General features: G+C 45.5%; 1 protein-coding gene across 1 annotated transcript in view; it reads right to left on the reverse strand.

Annotated features, from left to right (window-relative positions):
* Nucleotides 1-18,459, reverse strand: part of LOC142570844 (lachesin-like) — a 103,405-nt gene that overhangs the window by 11,225 nt on the left and 73,721 nt on the right. The window contains exons 4-9 of the mRNA XM_075679158.1: nt 17,828-18,032; nt 8,463-8,645; nt 6,614-6,742; nt 3,771-4,058; nt 1,113-1,178; nt 490-582 (exon numbers count right to left, since the gene is read on the reverse strand). Of these exons, the coding sequence (XP_075535273.1) occupies nt 490-582; nt 1,113-1,178; nt 3,771-4,058; nt 6,614-6,742; nt 8,463-8,645; nt 17,828-18,032 (964 nt within the window). The remainder of the gene's footprint in view (nt 1-489; nt 583-1,112; nt 1,179-3,770; nt 4,059-6,613; nt 6,743-8,462; nt 8,646-17,827; nt 18,033-18,459) is intronic.

The raw sequence follows: 18,459 nt of genomic DNA on the forward strand, positions 1-18,459 counted from the left end.
GCACTATTCGGGGGAACTAACTATTCTATGTTGCAGTCGAAGCACACACAGTAGAAAGTTACATTTACCAATCGACTATGAGAACACGTGCCTGAGAATTTTTGCCCCTCTATTTAATTCTCCTTTTGCATTTCTTGCTGATTCGCCGTGGTCGCTTAGGGGCTATGTTGCGCACCAGGTCGCGAACTTGATTTCCATCTTCGACGGCAGTATTTCGATGCGGACGAAATGCAAAAACGTTCGTGTAATTAGATTTAGATGTTTCATTGAAGAACCAAAGGTAGTAAAAATTAATTCAGAGTCCACCAATACAGCGTCTCGCAAAGTCCCAGGGTTGCTTTGGGAAGCTGAACCCCAGCAATCGATCAGTCATTATTTCCTTCTTTTCTTTTTCTGCGACATAAGGAAATAACTAGTTCCAGGGGCAAGGAATGTGGTTAGGCCAAGGAGAGGCTACCATTCCATAGAGAACAGTAGTGAAACACTTGCCCTGTGTTTTGGTTGGCGACCCGGTGAGCGCTGGTCTGGAAGGATAGCTGCGCTGTTTTGTTACGGAGTCCCGAGGAAGTTCCATTTTGCTTTCTGCGAAAAGCGGCAAAGAAAATAATTTTCCGAAGGGAAAAGAAGAAAGCAGTTACAAGTGACCATGTCTGCGGTAGCGTGCATATCGTAAATATGTTGAGGTCGATAGAAGTAGAAATTTAACGGGTGCGGTTAGTGTTGGGTAACATGACGTACGTTAAGCTCCTTTGTTATTGCGTTAATGGCAGCTTCGTTCACACGAGACCATCCTTGAAATGTTCGAAGCTAAGTAAATGGTTTTCTCACTTTTTGTGTTGCTTATGCTTGCGTATAAACATAGACTCTCCCACACACAGAACAAGAGGACGAAAAGAAAGAAAATACCGCATGTTACCACTCATAAAAACAGTTAATAGTGCTTAGCTGTTTCGTAATTTTTTTGCTCGGAAAGAAAAATATCGAGTCATATTATGTTGGTAGCTTACCAGGTTAGAGAGACGACAAGAGCAAATAATGATTCATTATTGTTTGGTAGCGAAACATAGCAATGCACACTCTACATGGCTTCTGACATGTTCAGTTATACTTGCCTTCAATGCTCTGTATCCTCGCTGTTGATGGTTCCTTAACTTTCGACGGTGGTGGCACATGAATCTCTATAAGGAAAAAGAAAGAACAACGCCTCTCGTCAAACTGAGGTCAATCTTAAAGTGCTCTTAATGCTTTCAAAGGAATGACACAGAAAGTAGTAGCACAAGTAGCGCCACCAGCGAGAGCCTGCAGGCAATTGATGTCGTTCCACACTGCTGCTGCTGGTCCTCACCGTGACTCGCACTCGGCAAAAACATTGAGGCACCTAATAAGGAGCAAAGTATGCACAAATCTGCACCGAATGTAGTTAGCGAACATCGGGAACCAACGCGTAGAGAACAAGGGTCTATCTCATAGGGCACGTGCCAGGATAAATGACCTCGTTAAGTTTGTCCTGCCTTCCATAGAAGCGATAAGTTGAATAACAGCATTACTACTTTGTTACCGACCGGTCTCGCCCTATGACAACTTTCGACAATTTTTCTCTGTTTCAGCGCTTATGTGCCATGTAACGGAAGATTCTGACTTTTATACAGCCTGTTTCAGCTACTTGGACTTAAAGAATCCACGTGTGAGTTACGAGAATGTGACCAACTTATTATTCTTCGCTGTCCTCTTGAACAATTGAAAGTATATATTACTACGAGCTTAGGTAATTTATTAAAAATAATTAATTAGACAAGTTTTGAAGTATTATTTTAAACGCAAAATCTTTTGTACAGAAGTTGTAGAGCCTATTAAGGAATGTCTAAATAATGTTTTCCTGTGATTATGGCTGCTGTGGTTTTAATTTTTTTTGAGCTCGAAAGAAAGCGCGCGAGATTTGACAAAGTAACACGTGAATACGTGCTTACACGCAGTGACATTAGTGCCATCAAACATGTCACGAAGGAACGATCAATGCTGCACGTAGACCGAAGGCATGAACAGGCCTTGAGCTATGGAGATGGATGGAATACAGTGGTACTGACTTAAAAAGACTTCTTGGCTCCCACTTCTGCCGAGACATCTTGTCAGTTAAAGCTATGGGAAGATATGCGATAAATAACAGATGACAATCCTTCAAGTTTTGTCAGTGTTTTTGCTGTTGACAGGCAGCGTAAAGGGCGAGGAAGTTTTTGGCGGCTGATAGCGAAGTATCGGAGAGGGCGGATGTGGATATCGCCTCTGATGTTTTCTTGCGGCCTATTCATGCCTTCGGTCTGCTTGCTGCGTCCCTCGATTATTGGAAGAATCTTTGAAGGCACTGATGTTGAGGGCGCGTAAGCGCGTACTCAGGTGGTGCTTTTTCAAATCTCACGCGCTTCCTTTGCAGCCCGTAAAAAATTTAAACCACAGCAGCTGTCCCCACTAAAAAAAAAAAAACCAATTTGAATATTTCCCAATAGGTTTTACACCTTCATTATTGAATATATTGCGTTTCAATCAGTGCTTTAAAAGTTGGTTTATTAATTATTGTTGATTACCTGAGCTGAAAGTAAAATAACTTGAGATGCTGAAGAGGACAGTGAACGATACTAAGTTGGTTGCATTCTCGTAACTCACACGTCGATTTTTTAAAGTTTGGTCTGACTTAGCTGAAACATCCTGTATATGGGGCATGCTTCGGTGTAACTGTGTCTGCTGCAGAACAACGTCTCCGACGCCAGTTTGCAACTTCGGTTATAAAAAGCAACCAAGCAGATTACTGCTTCTGGGTCTATGCCGAAAGCTACAAAACGGGGCTCGTATTCACGAATGACTTCTGACACTAGAGAGCTTAGTAAGAATCGATACCGGGAAATAATTAATGCGAACATGCTATTAGCAATGGCAGCCAGCAGGTTTAGCGATTAAAACATTTCCGAGCTCGGCACTAGTACAGTCGGAAACGTTATGAAAAATAACACAAGCAAAATTATTCCGGCAAAGAAATACGAGCTGGTGAGCTAGTTGGTTCCTGATTCAAGCTTGAGAATGGCGCAGAATAAGACACGGACAAGAAGGAGAGGAGACGCACGGAAGGAAACACGTGATCTACTTCCACATTGTGTTGTCAGCATTACCTACCAATGGTCGCATGTGAACACGCACGAGATCACTGGTCAAATTGTTCTGGTCATAAGCACAGACGCCAATCTGCGTGACTATTCCAGATTAAACGCTTTTGGTGATAAGATGGTTGTCGCCAGCCAGCTACACTTATAAGACTCACTAAATCTGTGCTCCCTCAATAAAGTTTCCTGTGATGCGAAATATTAGGGTTAGCTTTTACACTGCTTTTCACTTGCAGCAATGTCTCGCTGGTTGTCGTCCATGTTGTACAGCGTAACAGATGCCTCCAAATTGTTAAGCAGAGCCTCACGTGCGGCCAGCACTCTAAATGAGAAAGCTTGCTTGATAATTCCAAGCATAAATTCTAGGTTCCTTAAAAGGATTCAGCGGGCGATTGTGCAGGCGCACAGCTTGTGACAAGTGCCCGTAAGAGGGAATGCATGGTCTCCGTGATCACCCCCATAAAACATCCGACAATCGGTGAGGCCATGGTTAGGGGAAACTCGCCATGTTCATAGATGTTCATGGTTAGGTCGTGCGTGTAGCACGGTTTGAGACTTTATTAGCGCACCTTATCATACAAAGCTTACAACGCTGCACTGTGATCTATACAGAGTTCTCACCATAGAGTCGAATGGATCCCTCCGTGGAGCCCAGTGAGTTCTTCGCAAAACAGCGGTAAGCGCCGAAATCCTCAGGAGAAATACGACGAATACGTAGTTGCATGTGCACTTTGTACACATTCTCCGAACGGTTGAGCGAGTACTTTGCCGATTCGGCGATGAGGTCGCCGCTCTCCAGGGTCCAGTAGTTTATGGACATCGGGAACGCTTCCGTATTGCAGTCCATCACAACTTCGCCACCCAGCGGAGCTCCAATTAGTTGGTTGGGAATCCAGATCATGGGCGGAACTGCAATAAACGCCGGTATTAGAAACACCAGATTAACACTATGTCATATTCTCCACTATAGATTCCGCAAGTTGAGATTGTGGTCGCGGAATTAGACAACAATGATTTGCCTAATTAATGAAACGCACTCTTCCCAAATCCATATTTCTCAACAGAAAGTCGTGCATCAAATAAACGTACTTAGAATCTGCCTTTGCCCATTTACCGTTTTATTAATTTTTTATGTTTCATATTAAGTTAGCTAATTCGGGTTTAATGACGCAAAAGCGACTAAGGCCATGCTGCGCCAGCCACAAGATATTAATTTAAAATTAAGAGTGTGTGTGTGTGTGTGTGTGTGTGTGTGTGTGTGTGTGTGTGTGTGTGTGTGTGTGTGTGTGTGTGTGTGTGTGTGTGTGTGTGTGTGTGTGTGTGTGCGTGCGTGCGTGCGTGCGTGCGTGCGTGCGTGCGTGCGTGCGTGCGTGCGTGCGTGCGTGCGTGCGCCTGTGTGTGTGGGGGGGGGTTGAGCCTTGAGTTGAGTTCGGATGTTTAGCTCAATTCATAATTACCCCTGTCAGCGTCCGGCATTCGTTTTTATAGCACAGGCCCTAAAACTACCGTCGGCAGCCAGCGGGCTGATTTATTCATTCCTATCTTGCTACACGGCTCGTAGTAGGTACACCACTCCGTGTGACTATGTGTTATGCGTAGCGATCGGAAAGGGCACCGATGGCTGCGCGGTTTCCCCCGTTTCCTTTATTATGAATCAGTGTTCGATTTTTAAACGTAAATTTCAAGGCTCGCGTTCACGAAGAAGTTCGTACGCTTGGGCGTTTCATGAGTGCTGCCAATGACCAGCCAAAAGCAGGCCAGTTGCAACTTAGTGAAGAGGGTAGACCAATGACAAATGTTTCACAGGAACGGAAAGATCTGTGAACTCGAAAAGCAGATTCATTTCCTGTGACGCTCGTGGAAAGGAATGTTGGTGGCTGGATATCTCAGAATAAAACTGCAGAAGAAAACAGGCTGCTTGTAAGCGCTAATGCGGCACCTGAGTATGGTGGCTTTAATTTACCCTATATATAACCGATGTCAACGTTCACCAAAATATTTACCAAATGAGTACACATTTCAGCTGTGATGTGCATTGATTATTGGCGGATGGAAAAGAGATAATATTATGCCTCTGCGCTAAAATTTTTGATCCCTAAGTATTCTTGTGTCACATGAGCTTCCCCACCTCCTCCCTTCAAAATAAAGAGAAAAAAGAAAAAAAGAAATGATAATAAAAAATAAAATCAACTTTCCCCTCGGCATCTCTGTAGTGCCGTAGAGCACTGGCGTTGTCACTCACCCTAAAAACTGGCAGTTTAGGGAACAAGCAGCAACAGCTTAGTTTCCGTGCAACGTATCTTGGAGTAAAATGGAAGGATTTGGTTATTGTTAAAGTGACATCAGTGTTGCGGTCCCGTATGATCGGAATTGGAGCTTTCGACTACGTATGAACAAAATCAATACAATAAGAACGGAGGGCGAAGAGAAATAAAGGTATTGATTTGAAACGTAATCATAATACTTCATGTAGTTCGGCGCTAAAGTGGTAATAAAGTAAAGCTTTTTCTAGCTGACATATACGAACATTATTTACAGCGTTCACCACGCTTACGACTGTACACATGAAGCTTATCATGGCAGACGACGAAAGAAATAAAATTGAAGATAGCAGAGGTTGAAGACCACGTGTAGATCGAAGAATGGAAATAGATTTACTTTTGTTCAGCTCAAAAACTTAACAGAATTCCCAAAAAGGTTAATTTTCTTCTTACTCCCAGTTATCCAATTCATCCATTCAGGCACCTAACATAGCTCCTCCCTAGGAGCACCATAGCCCACCGTTTATTATATATATGTATATATTATTAAAAGTTTTTTCATTCATTCATTCATTCATTCATTCATTCATTCATTCATCATATTAACGTCTCAGAAAGACTGCGCAAAGCTAGCTTACACCAGTGCGCAAGGGAAAAACTTAGACACATGTTTTGCACATATACGCAGTTGCCTGACTTTTTCTTGGAAGCATCTTCTACAGTTAAATAAAGCGACGCATATGTCTGAGCGATAAGGCTACATATGTCACAGGGATATGTTGCAGAGATTTGTGGTGCTTTAGTAAACCAAAATAGCTGCCAATAGTAAGAGAGTGTAGGACGTGGATGGCGAGTGGTGAAGGGCTGTTTCAGTGCTGTCTTACTGCGAAATTGCCCTCCCCCTCCAAAAGAAATAATATACAAGAAAAAAAAAACAGTTTGTTATGATGCAAGAAAAGCTTTTCTGAACTCTCAATAACTTCTTTAGTGCTTAAAAAAATTAAATTGTAGGGTTCTACGTGCCAAAACCACGATCTGATTATGAGGCACGCCATAGTGAGGACTCCGGAAATTTGGACCACGTGGGGTTCTTTAACGCGCACCTAAGTCTAAGCACAGCAAACGAATGACAAAAGGTGGCATTACAAACCCATGCTTAATATGTTTAGATGTGCTGCGCGACAGCCCACATGAAATACTCACAATGCACTTGGAGCAAAATTCTCCGACTGACTGGAGATGGGACGCCATTGGAGGCGATGCAGAGGTAGGGTCCCATGTGGAGACGGCTGACTTTGGTGACGCTCAGCTCTTCGCCTTCGTAAGACACATCTGTAAGCGAGAGATGCATTAATCAGCGCCGCAGACTCGTCAGTTCGTCAGCGGAAAGATAAAAGGCGTGTGTGGGGGTATTTTATCATGTGGCTCACAAAGTGAAATACAGCTCACCCACTTGATTCCTTCTGGTGTTGCATTTATCGAAGCTACGTTTGCGTTATGCTGAGAACAGTCTACGAGGGACTGTGAAAAAATGTAGACTTACGTTTCATAAAAAGCAATGACCTTTATACATTCAGTTAGTTACTAAGCCCTGACGCCATGCGAAATTAGTTTCCTTTATTTCGTTTTGTTATTGATAAAGATGTTCGATATCTCACTGAGACACTCTGGGGCCGTTTACCCTATAGGCTGCAGCTTCAGAGCACAAGTTCTTTCACGTTTCTCCACTGTAGAAAGCCTGCTAGCACTACCAGGTAGCGAACCTGCAAACCTAGTTCCCAGTAGCAGAATCCCAATGCTACAACAGCATTGCAACGGGACTGCTTTATAGCTTCTGCGTTTTAAAAAAAATTACAGTGTTTCTGAACAAGCTATGCCAGAAGGGCATAAAGCAATGCATAGGGTAATAAATTTAAAAAGAAAGTGTATAGAGCGAAAAAAGAAGTTTATTTGCAAATAACACGACTCAAATGGTTTCCTTAAACGCGTCATAACTCTTCCGGAACATAGAATTATAAAAAGTAAATTTTTTATCCTCCTTTGTGGAACTATGCTGGGGGGAAGGATTGATTGCATAAAGGTCGTCTGAAGGCGAGTAAAATGAAGCTAAGTTGAAAACAAAATAACAATTTAAAATAAGCGCAGAACTTAGCCCACATTTACACATAGCGAAACCTAATTTTGAGAAGCCGGTATATGAGCCGAGTTAGACGTGCACAGTATACGAGATGAACTGCTAACGAACACGCTCTGCATTCGTCCGGCTAGCGTGACAACTCTACGCGCGAATGTCGCGTTATATTAATCGAAGTAACTATTCAAACAGAACTTACTTCGAAGTCCCATCAAGTTTGAAAACGGAAATGGTAAGAGCAGTAGCGAAACTGTTGACCGAAACTAGGCAGCATAGGGCTCAGTCAGTACTTGGTGGGGTTACAGAGCTTGTCGGGGACCGAGGAGTCGTTGCCGCGGAGCGCCCGACCAAGAGGACCAGCTTAGCAGGCATCCAGAACAACACTGCGCGGACCGTTCTTGCGCATCGAGCACGCGCCGCCGATCCTTATTCTCCTTGTCTTTCGAAACAGGACGCCCGGCTGAGAGCGCCGACCTTAGCGACCCCGCCTTACGGCATCGGTTGGCGCTACAGGTAATCCAACGATCCCTCATACCACGAAATTTATTCATGCATTTTGACAGTTACGTTTAGTCACGACTCCAAGTAGGGTAGCGAATGCACAAGTAGACTCTCGTTACGGGGGTATAAAATAACAGCAAAGCCGGGACTGGTACTTAAGTATTCGCATTAACCTCACGCAACACGAACGACCCAATCGGGAGCAGCGATAATTATAATTTCGTCATGTCACATAGTTGAAGAACATTCGTCTATACTTAGATTTACGCTCACGTAAGGTAATTCCAGGCACTCAAAATTATTCCGGATGAAACCTTCTTCTCCCACCCCTCTCTCCCCTACAGCAGTCTCTTCCATAGCTCCTGCGTTGCTCTGTAATGTTAAAGCCCGACAATAAATGAATGTATCTCTACTGACTGTCAGTTGCGGTCGATCCGAGCTGCTCCTGCCAGTTTCCCACGGCAATGGGCGTTCCGTCCTCTCGTCGCCAGGTGATGCGAGGCGTCGGGTAGCCCTTTGCTCGGCACACGATTGTCACGTTCGACCCCTCGCGCACCAGCACGTCAGAGCTGCTTTCACTGCCCACGATGTCCGGGGGCACTGGGCCAGCAGTGGAAACAACCAGGGGAGGTAGAAAGCACGCGTTAATCACGGATAGCAGTGTACTTATGCAGGTCGTGTTGGGTCATACACTTTTAGGGGAAAACTCCTCATTAGAGTTCAGTAGGATATAACTTGAGCATTCCTTCTGCTGTCTGGGAGAAATGTGGCCGGTGAGATGCCTTCATAAAAACGCCCACGGAATATTATGCTGCGAGCCTTCGTTTCAAACAAAAACGCCTGTCTATTAACTTCTTGTCTTCCTACCGTCCTCTCCCCCGTCTCCCGGTGTAGGGCAGCGAACCGTATTCTTTGTCCTGGTTAACCTATCTACTTTCATCCCTCATTTTGCCTCTCTCTCTATCCTATGAGCTCTGGAATACTAGCGAGGTGTTCAGCTAAGACTGGACGTTAGTGTTAAGTGGCAGTGTGTCATGCGATACGCAAGCCGTCTGCGGCCTGTGCTGGCCAAAAAATGGCCCCTCAATGATTCTCGCTTTTTCGTAGTCGACCATCGATTTAAGGCTTCGTGCACCACTTACAAGCTGATGTCTGTTTGCGACTGAGGAGCCGAGTCCGCCTGTGTGTTCGGAGCGCAGGCTCCCAAAGGGCTATGACAAGCCAAGATACCAAGTTTCTGGTGCGTAATGCGACGATATTCTGTTTTGAAATTCTATTTTCGTAATACTAAACGTATTGGTTAGGTCCATAAACATGTAAACTTATGCAAGATGTAATCCTCTTTAATTCCACCAGGAAGGGCACAATTGGCCTGGGGATGCTCCTACGTGCTTGGGTGGTGACTGAAAGCCGTAAGCCGGTGCCGAATGCCGGTCCAATTATTCTTGAATGCACAAGGTGAACCGAAATTAGGCCCTTCATTGCGTACCGTGAGGGTTCAGGACTTTGCTCTGAATTCGTATCTTTAATAATCGCTAAGCTTTTTAGCGTTTCATGAAATTATGCCATGCATGCGGATAGCTGGGAGACGAAATTATCGATCTTTTTTTTAGGATCTTTTTGTGTGCAAAGTTCTTACAAACACTGTCTGACCCCGACGGCTAATAAACACTAACGTCATCAATAGGAGTACTAGGCAAAGTAATTGAGGGGAGCACAATGCGTAAAATTAGCAGCAGCGTACGCCTGAACTGGGCAGGAGGCAAATCCTGACTGTGTTGTGCGCGTGGTCGCACAGACAAATTAAAAAAAAAAATACGTGATCCCCGGGCGCGTCTGCTACTGGCTGGCCACCCGCAGAAGGCATACGTGGGTCGTGGAATCACTATGCTACTTTTGCACATCGCACCAGAAGGTCCGTGCTCAAGAGTCACACGCCAGAACCTGTCACCCACAACGGAAACGAAAATTTTAAATTCTCCGTTGGCAATGGCGTTTAAGATGTTTCTCTTTCAGTGCCCTTCTTCACAATACAACTGTGCAACCCTAACACGCCCACACGGAGGTACGAGTCACCTGCAACGGTGCACACCGCACGCGGCAGCTGGCTTGAGCGCACCGCAGACGGCGCGCGAGAGTCATACGAGTGCGAGGCGCCTTCGAGCGCTGGCCCTCTACAGAAATGCCCCCTGCCGTGTAGCGTCCGACAGCGGAAGAATTCTCAAAACACGGAAAAACCTAGGCTGCACCCTGCCTGCCCACCAGCCTGCCTGCCTGCCAGCCAGCCGTCGTGCCCATGTTTCCAAAAAGGCGTCAGCGACGCTCCGACAGGGACCGGAATTGCTTATGGAGAAACGGGTCCGAGAGGGCGCGCACGTGAGGGAAAAGAGGGTGAAAACTGACTCAGACGGAAAGGGCGTACGACGGCTGTACACAAGATGGGCAGCGTTGTTCGTTGCTCGCAGGAGGGAGAATTGAGCATGGGAGAGGGGAGAAGGAAGAGGAGGCAAGGAGAAGGGGGTGCTGCCATCTTTGTTAGCCAAATCAAATTAGGGATCCGCAATGAAGTGGTTCCTGCAGTTGTTGCCTCCGAAGGTGCGGCAGCGCCAGGCCATACGGGTGAGGAGAGCGGGAAAGGAGATGAAGGGGTTTGTGTTTCTGGCGGCGACGCTGCCAAGCGGAGCGGAACCGAACACCCGGAGTGAAGCGAGCGGCGTAGTGGGAAAGGCGCTTGGGGAGAAGAGGCGAGCAAGGTGCAGTGGATGAAACGAAAGACGGGCCGGGAAGCAGGGGTAGAAGAGACGCAGAAAGACACCAACAACAAAGAAGGAAACGAAGGCGCAGTGATAGGGTAAGACAAGACGGCGAAAGAAATAAAAGACGAGGATACAATCTAATTTGGGATTCACATCTTCCCGCGTACCGCGCTCCTTGCCTCGGCCACGGTTCGCCCGCGATCTTCTTCTTCCTCCTCCTCTGCTCGTAATTTTATTCTGGTGCGCGTCCCCAACGTTTCCCTCGCTCCTTATAAGTGGATCGGTGTAGGGGAAGGTGGCGTCTGTTACTGCTTCCTTTTCAGAGAGTATATATAGGGGACCGGCGGAGACCTACAGGGATACGATGGGTGGGGGGGGGAGGGGAGAGCGGGACGAGATGAAGGGAGAGAGACGAAAATGGAAGGAGGAACGACGACAGTAGAGTGTCGCCTTTCGGGAACGAAATAATTTAAACTAAAGAAAATAGGGATTTATTTGAAGGATTCGCGGGGTATAATGGCCGCTTTGTCTTTCGATGCCGCTTCAGGTCCTCTCTTTCCCGTATAGCAAACAGGAGCAGCAGTACAGCTCCATTTCCCTCCTTTACTCGAAGCGTTGTTTTTCTTGCGGTTCGGCTGCTTTATCTCGTCGTCGTCGTCTCCTTTTCTCTTGGGAAAGAGTGGCCCGCTACTGATTTATCTTTGTCCTTCAGCAGAGTTGAAGGAGCGGGAAGAGGCAAGAAATGGGGGGAGTTAGACGGCGCGGTATTCCAGTACAGAGCTCCCCGTTTTTCGGTCTTTTTCTCCTTTTACGTGTGCTGCTTCGGTGGCCGCAAGCTCTCTGCCATGCCCGTGTCTTTGGTTTTGCGCTCCGTTTGACGGACCGCGCACTCGGCAGCTGAGGGTGAGGGGAAGAAGGCAGGGGAGAAGGGCTATGGGGGAGGGGGAGGGGGCGGATCGCAGTGGTGCGCAGCTCCACAGATGAGTCGCGCGTGCCCGGCTTTAATTGGAGCGGAAGTAATAAACACTGCGGAGACACGCAGCCCAGATTAGGGCGCACGGGCAACTGGGGCCGCTCCCATGGACTTATTCAATTTAAGCTAATTTGACTCTTGGACGATCTCTCGAGTTTGAATTTTTAATCGTTTCTTTCTTCTATTTCTTTTTCTTTGCACCCTCCCTTACTTTCAAACAATTTTCGCTGCGACAGTTTTCTTTTTTCTTAATGCCGTGCTCAACGTCGTAGTTTTTGTATGCGGTCACACCGTGGATGAGATGAGAGGACGAAAAGAAGAAAATTGCGTTTCCATCGCTCTATGTACTGGCGCTCAAAAGCTCAGTGAAGTGGGCAAATATTTGGTCTGGCCCTGCAGCGACAACTGACTCGCTAACCCTCTTACCTGCTTCCATTGGTCCCGGTATATTACGCACTGAGCGCACACACACGCACACACACACAAAACACACACACACAAAAACAAAAGCGCGCGTTACGAACATCCGAGTAGCAAGATCGTGTTCAAGTGCCCTGAGAGGATATGTCATTCTTGCTTCACGGTTGTTTGTCGTCTTCTGTTAAGTGGTCGATCAAGGGAAGCGCACCTTTGCAGAAAAGATTAATGTTTGTACATCCGTGATAGAATGAGGGTAATGTGACGGCAAATTTGGCAGAACTTCATCGGCCTTTTGCCAAAGCAATATAAAATAAAAGTACAGATAAACGGTAAGATCGCTTGCTTAATTTTTATTGTAGACGCATCTTTACTTTCATGTAACATCGCGGCGTTCATGATGATTTTTTTTCATAGCTAAACAAACAAATAATACTTTCTCACGAAAGTTTTAGATATATCTACAGATGACATGGTACTTCGAGAAATTCACAGAACAATAATATCACCCGTGAGGTACAACTTCTACCATTTTCTTTTTTTTGATGCCAAAAAGTGGCACAGTAACGAACAAAGTTTCGAAGCATGGTGCTAAACAGCTTAAGAAATGAAAAACTATAGAGAAAGCCGCTCCCACGTTCATCTACCCCAGGCTCACCTCAAATGTTTTAAACTCTACACGTTGATCTGGGCGTGCGTTGAAGTAGCAAAAACGCGAAAGAGACAAGACGTCCTGCAAGAAGAAACTGCACTACTCAGACGCAGTGCCCGTAGTTCTGCACCTTGAACTAAACTCCTGCCTCAGAATGAAAAAGTAATACGGCCGACCTCCATCTCATTTGCTTATCAAGAACATAATGTGTGTCGAGTCCATTCTATTTAGCAACCAATTGAAAAAGAGGCGATGTTGGGCAGATCATCTAAGGCATCGGACAGGTAAACGGTGGCCTGCTAGAGGACCACACCGAGCGTCAAAGCATGAAAACACGATAGGAGCCGAGTGAAGGAGAGGGGGGGGGGGGTGCAGGATAGATTTAGTGGGTTGGGTCAAGCCAAGAATTTAGCGAGCACTGTGTGAGCTTGGTCGACGCCGGGGAACAATATACTTGCAGATGTTTATTTATTTATTTATTTATTTATTTATTTATTCATTTATTTATTTATTTATTTATTTATTTATTTATTTATTGATACTGCAGCCCAAGATAGGGCTATAGCGGGTGTGGGAACATTACACATTGCTATACACTACACATTAAAAACGCACAAACACAAAAAGATAAATGATCAAAAAGAAGCGCTTTACATGTTAGCGAAGTGTTTAACAGTGGTAGCTATGAAATCTTTTAGTGATAGTGAACGAATTTCACCGGGTAGAGAATTCCAAACCTCTATTGTACGTGGAAAAAAAAACTGTGCCTGGATGTGTTAGTACGGGCGTAAATAGGTGTTATGTTCAAGGCGTGGGAGCTACGGGTACAACTTGTGTTAGTAAATGTGATATCGTTACAATCAGAGAGACCAGAGGTGGAGTTATTAATTGCATAAACAAGTTTTAAGGCTTCAATGTGATAACGTGAAAGTAATGGCTCAACGTTCAAAGATTGTTGAGCCTGTATTGGTGAGAAAGTCCGGCTTTAATTTTGGCAAATGAAGCGGATAGATTTTCGTTGAATGTTATTGAGCGAGCTTATTTCCCATTGTTTGTAGGGGAACCAAACGACAGATGCATAATCTAGAACAGGGCAAATTAACGTTTTATATAATAGCAGTTCAGTATCGCGGGGGGTCTTAGCTAAAGTGCGACCCAAATAACCTAATTTTTTTAGGGTTTTCCGTTTACATACTCAATATGCTTAGACCATGAGGATATTCGGTTAGAATGTCACCTAAGTATTTATACTGAAACACTCTTTTATGTTGAATGCCATCCTGATTTTAATCGAACGAGAGGGGGCTCCGTTTATTGGAAAATGAGTTCGCGACTGTTTTACTACAGTTGATGTTCATTTGCCACGTTTTGCACCAAGCGCAGAAAGACATAAAGTATTGGGCAAGACGGTGGTGGTTATCAATGGAGTTAATATATTCGTATAATACGCAGTCATCTGCATAAATTCTGACTTTAGTTGAGGTGCTACGAGCTAAATCATTGATGTATATTAGAAATAATAAAGGGCCTAATATGCATCCCTGAGGAATACCTGACACAACGTCAGCAGGAGTTGAGTCCACTAAGTTAAAAGAAACAAACTGCGAGCGATAACGAAGAAAACTGGCTATCTAAGAAACAAGACAGGAATTATTGAATATGGCGTTTAATTTTACCAGTAGTTTAGAATGAATCACAGAGTCAAAAGCTTTCGAGAAGTCAATAAATATGGCATCCGCTTGAGTACCTATGTCTAGGCTAGAAGCGATATCATGAACAAAATCTACTAATTGAGTTGCAGTGCATAACCACGACGGAAACCATGCTGGGCAGATGTTAGAGCATCATTAGAGTTAAGGAACTCGATTATATTTTTGTGAATAATGTGCTCTAACATCTTGCATGACTGGGTTGTGATAGATATCGGCCTGTAGTTAGAGAGAAGTTCTTTATCACCTGATTTATGCAAAGGCAGGACTTTGGTTGTTTTCCATTTAGTTGGTACTTCACCAGAGTCTAAGGATTTCTGGAAGATCACAGTTAGGTACTGCGCTGTTCATAGGGAGTTGCGGAGGAAAAGCCTCCCCCCATCAGTAAACATTTATACTGATGATAACGTTCATCTTAGATCACGAAGTTTAGCAGGTACCTATGGTCGAGATGTCTTAAATAGTATTTACCATTATTCTCAGTTGCGTTCAGCAAAGTAAGCCTCAAGTAATTCTTGGTTCACGCACCGTATCACGAACAATACTCTACTACAGCATTCAAAACATTGTAGTTAGAGCAAGTATTCATGCCAGAGCGCGGACAAATATTAGTTTAAGTAAGAATATATATACTGCTGCTTGATTGTAAACGATTCGAGATAGCGCAGTGGCTGTGGCGTTCCGCTGCCGAGCTCGAAGTCGCCGTTGCGGTCCTAGCAGTGGTGGCGGTATTTTGTTTGGGCGAAATACAAAAACACTCGTGCTTAGATCTAGATGCTCGTTAAAGGGACAGTAAAGGAAAGTATTAAGTCGAGCTAAATCGACAGAATGTTCGTCGAGAAGTCTACAATCGTTTTCTGCATGCCAATATATCATTTTTTTTTGCCTAGAACGCTGCCATCGAAGGTCCGGCGGCTGCTTCTCAATTTGGACAGCCCACCCTAAGGCGGAGGACTTCGCGTCATCTCCACGTGACCGCACTCTGTACCATTGTTATGTCTTTTGTATACTCTTTGGTTAGCTCTACATACGAAGTGTACTCCTTGGCGGGTGTAGACGTTCAGCTTGCGTGAGTCACTTTGTGGTTCTGCTTGGGTTCAGATTACCAGTTACGGCCCCTTGAGCCCTCTGCTGCCGGAACCTGCACGGTGGTCAATTGCAACATTGCCGCCTCGGCAGTTGTGTAGAGAAAAACGATGCCGTTCACAGTGGTGGGTCGCGATCTCACTCTGTGAATCAGAGGTGCCGCCGCCACACATAATAGGTACCGTAGTTAACAACAAATGGCGCCGCTGCGATTTTCTATTTTCATCATTTTCTCGCTTACAGAAACTCTCTTTTTTTTCTATTACGAATGAAGACTTCGTCATTACAGAAGCGTGATCTATCCATCTACCTAGACTTAATATGTTTGTTTTGTGTCCCTTTAATTAGGACCTCACATTTTATTATTATTCTCTTTAATTAGAATCATTACGGTATGCCTCACAATCATTGTGTGGTCTGGGCACGTAGAACTCCAGAATTAAAAATTCGTTTCCTCTATTCTAAAAATAGCGCCATCTGTTTCAAGAGCTTCGACTGCGTAAACACAAGCAGCTCGATGTTATTACCTTGTTTATCGAACTATCTTTATGGCGAAGTTCACGGAAAATACCGTCAACTATGGTCTGCGTATCAGCATTAAGTTAGCGTCAATTTCGCCGTCAGCTGTAGGTACCAACATCTGAAGTGCTACTTGTATTAAATTCAGAGCGCTGCTTAGGGCGATTCAGCACAGTCGGATACTAATTTCTCTGTTGTAAGCAATAAGCCACAGCAGAAAATAAATGAGCAAGTAAGAATACTCTTTTTTTTTAACAGTCTTCAGTGTGAGGAACTATATAATTTGCTGCTATATATGTTTTAGGTATAATTTGCCACTATATATTTGAGCTCCGACAGAACGTGACTGACTCTACTCTCATTCGACGCGAGCTGTTTGCCCACTCTGTCGGTGACTCGAAACATGCGCTCTGAAATGTTTTTCGAAGTGCATTCGACCAGGGAGTCGTGGAATTGAAGCAAACTGCTTCTTTTGAAGCTATAATCTGGTGAAGCCAATTGTTTCGCAGGGGCTCTCTGCTGATTTTTCATAGATGCGGTCAATCCAGATTGTCCTTGGTGCGGAAAACGAGAACGCGTAGGCAAGCGTAAAGCTATACTATATGCAGGCCCGCGGAACTAGTTAATCACAAAGCGTATACGGAGGTGAGTAGCCTTGTCTAGAACGCGCCACCGGGGCTCTGCGCAGCAAGGCAGCGCCGTCTAACCTTAGCCGCTGGATTCGAGATAGGTGTCCACTACGCATGCGCGGCGAAAAGAGCCGGGTGCTTGCTCATTGCTTTCTTGGGTGTATCCCACTTTTGGCCAGCATCGGAGACAGTCTACGTAGACAGCTAAGGAAACAGCCGAGAGAGCTTCAAGGCCATGCAATGGAATGCGTTCTGAACAGTCTGGAAGACGTATGCAAGACGCTTCTGCGACATGACGCCAGATCGCGGCGACATGAAAAAGTTGAAAGAATCATGCATCATTTCCGTATGTCATGTCTTTGTGCTAGCGAATCTATGAAAAACACGATGTGACCTGCATTAAGGGCATAGGAAAGAGTTTCTACGTTTTCTCCTGTCGGCTTACCTAGCGTCCTGTTCAGCCGCCATCTTGTTTGGACAGGAAAGTAGCCTGCATCGTTATTGACTTCGATGCTGTGTTGGCGAAGATGTCTACTTTGGCGAATTAGTGAGACTTTGAACGAGCATTCAGTTGGCCGCTGTCCGCTTAGCCGTCTACTTGCCGTCTACGGCGAGTATTGGAACACAGCCCTGGTTCCAGTTCTCACCTTGTGCCTTCGCTTCCCGCCGCAAGGCCCGCGCTGCATGCCTATGTGGCATTAATATGGCGTGGCCACGGCAGCCAGTGCAGCGCCGTGCTGGCGTGTTTCGCGCATGTAACGAGGCGGCCAGGCAAGCAAGCACGAGTGATGGCGGGTGACCACGCCTTCATGCGCAGTTGGCAAGTTCACCGTTCTGTACAGTTACGAAATGCGCCATCCGTCGTTGCTAACACGCAAAGACAGGCGAACAGACAACGCGGCCACACAGACATGCCGCGTGGCCCTTAGAGCGCGACGAGGGCTCTGCAAAACGCGGCAGTTCTCGATTTTCATGCACAGTCATTACTAGCCAAACATATCGCCGGAAAATGAACGAACGAGCGAGTGAAATGTAGCCCACCGAGCACGTCGAGGTATCCGACTTGACTGCGCATGGGCACCGTGTTGACCTGGCACATGTATCCCCCTCGGTCTGACTCCTGGACGCTGTCGATGACCAGCAGCCAAGTACGGTCCGATGGGCTGAGGTGGACGCGGTAGTTCTGCGTGATCACGCTCTTGTGGATCGTCAGGATCGTTTTGCTCTCCACTCGCAACCATGCAACCTGCGCATAATGGCAGAAAAAAAGAAACTAAGAAAAGGTAATGGAAACAAACTAGGAGAGTTTCCTTACAACGTTATCTTACCTACCTCCCATCTGAAAGAACCCTAAAGAGCAACCCTAGACAAGCTCAGGCTGGTAAAGCGGTACAAAAATTTTTTATTTTTTGTTTTGTTTCCTGGGGGGGGGGGGGGTGTTCCTGTTACTCGAGAAATTCGAGGTCACGCAATCTCTATGCAGGACTTCCCAGCGAATCGTCAATGCAGTACATAAATTGGTCTGCCGTCACGGATTTCAGATTATTTTCTCGTGTTTGGAAGATACTGGCGGAGCTATCGTTCTCAAAACTTGCTAGGGTGAGCCTTTTGTTCCTTTGGAAAGTATTGTAATTATTCTTCACCGACAAACAATCAGGTAGACCGAATTGGAC

The sequence above is a fragment of the Dermacentor variabilis genome, chromosome 2 (genome assembly GCF_050947875.1).
Source record: "Dermacentor variabilis isolate Ectoservices chromosome 2, ASM5094787v1, whole genome shotgun sequence".
In the NCBI taxonomy this organism is placed as follows: domain Eukaryota; kingdom Metazoa; phylum Arthropoda; class Arachnida; order Ixodida; family Ixodidae; genus Dermacentor; species Dermacentor variabilis.